General features: G+C 56.5%; 2 protein-coding genes across 2 annotated transcripts in view; both read left to right on the forward strand.

Annotated features, from left to right (window-relative positions):
* Positions 1 to 2,500, forward strand: part of IP3K2 (Inositol 1,4,5-triphosphate kinase 2) — a 342,015-nt gene that overhangs the window by 292,500 nt on the left and 47,015 nt on the right. The gene's annotated exons all lie outside the window — the stretch shown is intronic.
* LOC138866911 (uncharacterized) overlaps positions 1 to 2,500 on the forward strand; it is a 102,267-nt gene that overhangs the window by 58,572 nt on the left and 41,195 nt on the right. Inside the window, exon 2 of the mRNA XM_070141079.1 lies at positions 714 to 1,669. Coding sequence (XP_069997180.1) covers positions 908 to 1,669 — 762 coding nt within the window. The 5' untranslated portion in view covers positions 714 to 907. The remainder of the gene's footprint in view (positions 1 to 713; positions 1,670 to 2,500) is intronic.

Here is a 2,500-nt window from a genome sequence, read left to right on the forward strand (position 1 = left end):
TTTTCGTCTGCAGTGTGCAATTTGGGGTATTCTGCTGCCACGGCGTCGTAGGAGAGAGGGCGGAATGGGTAAGGAAGGTGGCGTGTATTGTTCTTCGGGGTAATAGGCACGGTGAACAATTTTTATGCTTAACAGCGTAATAGCCTCGTTTAGCGTTAATGGCCATTCGACTGTACGTAAATGAAAGAAGAGGAATGTAAAAATGCTGTAAATGGATAATAGCACTGAGAATAACAATACACCTGTGACTGAACCAAAGCTAAAAGTTGGATCAGTATTTACGAACATGAATGGCATGCCTGTGTCAAAATGTGCTGTCGATTTGTGCAATTTTTTGTTTGTTTACATTACTTTCTGCGACTTGGGTGAAGTGCGAGGAAACTGATGACGTCAGAGACACGGTCGCAAGCGGATGTGAGTTTCCGGTGTGTTTGTTTACTAGCAGCGGCGTACGTGCGTGTGTGTTTTTCCAATGGCGTGGCCGTACTCTCTCACGCGCATTTCTCTGGCCCGTGCGACTGCTGCAGGGCCGTGGGAGGAATAGGGGAGTAAATGTGAACAAACTGTGAACGATCTGTGAACATGTGATCTTGCGACACTCCTGTCTGCTGAACTCTTTAAGGGGGAGGGGGAGTGACGGGTGGGGGGGGGGCGATGTTTTGCAAGGGAAGACTGTGTTAATTGTTTGCTCATTTTTTTTCTCCCGCCAACAGATTCATTACCTAGATCTGAGATAGAGCGAGAGCAGGGCGGGCACGTGAAGTGTTGAAAGAGTGATATGCCCGAGGCCCGAAGGCGCGTTCGGGACTCGTTCGGGACTCCCTCGGGACTCGTTCGCGCAGCGTAACGCTCTGGCCACCAGGGCGGCTCCCGCCATGTGAGAGCGGTTCCTGGGACACGATCGGATATGACGGGCGGCGAACGGTCGCTCAACCACATGGGCGTGAGTGGAAGCGGTCACTCCGAGCACCCGCCGCCCTGCCACAGGGCCCCGAGAAGCGCTCAGTCCGGCGTGGTGCAGAGCCCCGCCCACGCGCCCGCGAGAGCTGCAGGCGGCGACAGCAGCATGGACTCCTTCAGGAAGTCGCCGGACCACATGTGCCTGCACAAGGAGTCCTGCATGGTGGAGAGCCTCACGCGACAGCTGCACGACACGTCCCTGGACCTGTTCGGCGAGGACGACTGCGTGGAGGGCGCGGACTCCGCCTTCGAGGAAGAGTCGTCCGACTTCTGGATGAGTCCCGGACTCACTCGCCAGAACTCGTACCTCGAGTCCGTCCCTGAAAACTGCAGTCTGAGCCGCCGCTCCTCGCTCCTGGAGGAGGACCTGAAGGAGCCGCTGAGCCGCCGCGCCTCCAAGGACTCCCGCAGCGCCCTCTCCCGGCGGGGCTCCATGCTGGACGAGCTGGAGCCCCGCGACGCCCGGGAGCCTCAGCCGCTGGGCCGGCGGGACTCCCTGCTGGAGGCCGTCCTGGCTGCCAAGCGCGGGGGCTGGCGCGGCCTCGTGCGCACCGACAGCATGGAGAGCGGCGCCTCCATGGCCTCCTCCATGGCCTCCGTCAGCAGCAGCAGCGAGGGCTCGGTGTGTCCGTGCGACGACTGCATGCTGGGCCTCACCGACCTCCTGCTGGTCCCGGCCCCGCACTCTCAGCCCTCGCGCCCCAAGAAGGTAAACACTTGTCTTTTGCTTTGGTGTCCCCGCAGCGCCAGCTCAGGTAGGTGCCGAGTGGGCCGGCCTCCCGCGCCGCCCCTCGCTGACCCTCGGGATTCAGGGCGGAGGCACCACTTGGGCTCCTGGGAATCTTGTCATGCTATTCTGTTATCCTGTCCTGTTGTGGGTCCTAATTTGAGCTGAGATAAGAACGAAAATAACAGTTATTGATGACATCATAGATTGCCCGAACACTTGTATCACACTTTCACAACACTCGTGATATCAGTGCGATGAAAACAACACAAAAACATTAGGATGGAATGTGAGAATGGAAAAAAACATGTAAGTGAGGCTGTGATCATACAAACCTTGTTCAAACATGCATACACACCTATATACATACATAATATGAAAGAGAGAGAGAGAGGGGGGCGGGAGAGGGAGAGAGAGAGAGAAGGGGGGCGAGAGATAAAGAGAGGGGGAGGGGATAGAGAGAGAGAGGGGTGGGAAAGAGAGAGCTGGGAAAGAGAGAGAGAGAAAGGGGGAAAGAAAGTAATAGAGATAGGGGGAGAAAGAGAGAGATGGGGGAGAGAAATAGTAAGAGAATGAGGCGAGAAAGAGTGAGAGGAGGAGAGAAAGAGAGAGGAGGAAGAGAGAGAGAGGAGGGGAGAGAGAAAGAGAGAGACAGGAGGGGAGAGAGAGAGAGAGAGAGGAGGGGAGTAGAGGGAGAGAGAGAGAGATAGTGGAGGAGAGAGAGGAAGGGAGAGAAAGAGAGAGGAGGGGGGAGAGGGAGGGAAGAGAGAGAGAAGAGAGGAGGGGGAGAGGGAGGAAGAGAGAGAGAGAGAG

This window comes from Penaeus vannamei, chromosome 3 (genome assembly GCF_042767895.1).
Source record: "Penaeus vannamei isolate JL-2024 chromosome 3, ASM4276789v1, whole genome shotgun sequence".
Classification (NCBI taxonomy): Eukaryota; Metazoa; Arthropoda; class Malacostraca; order Decapoda; family Penaeidae; genus Penaeus; species Penaeus vannamei.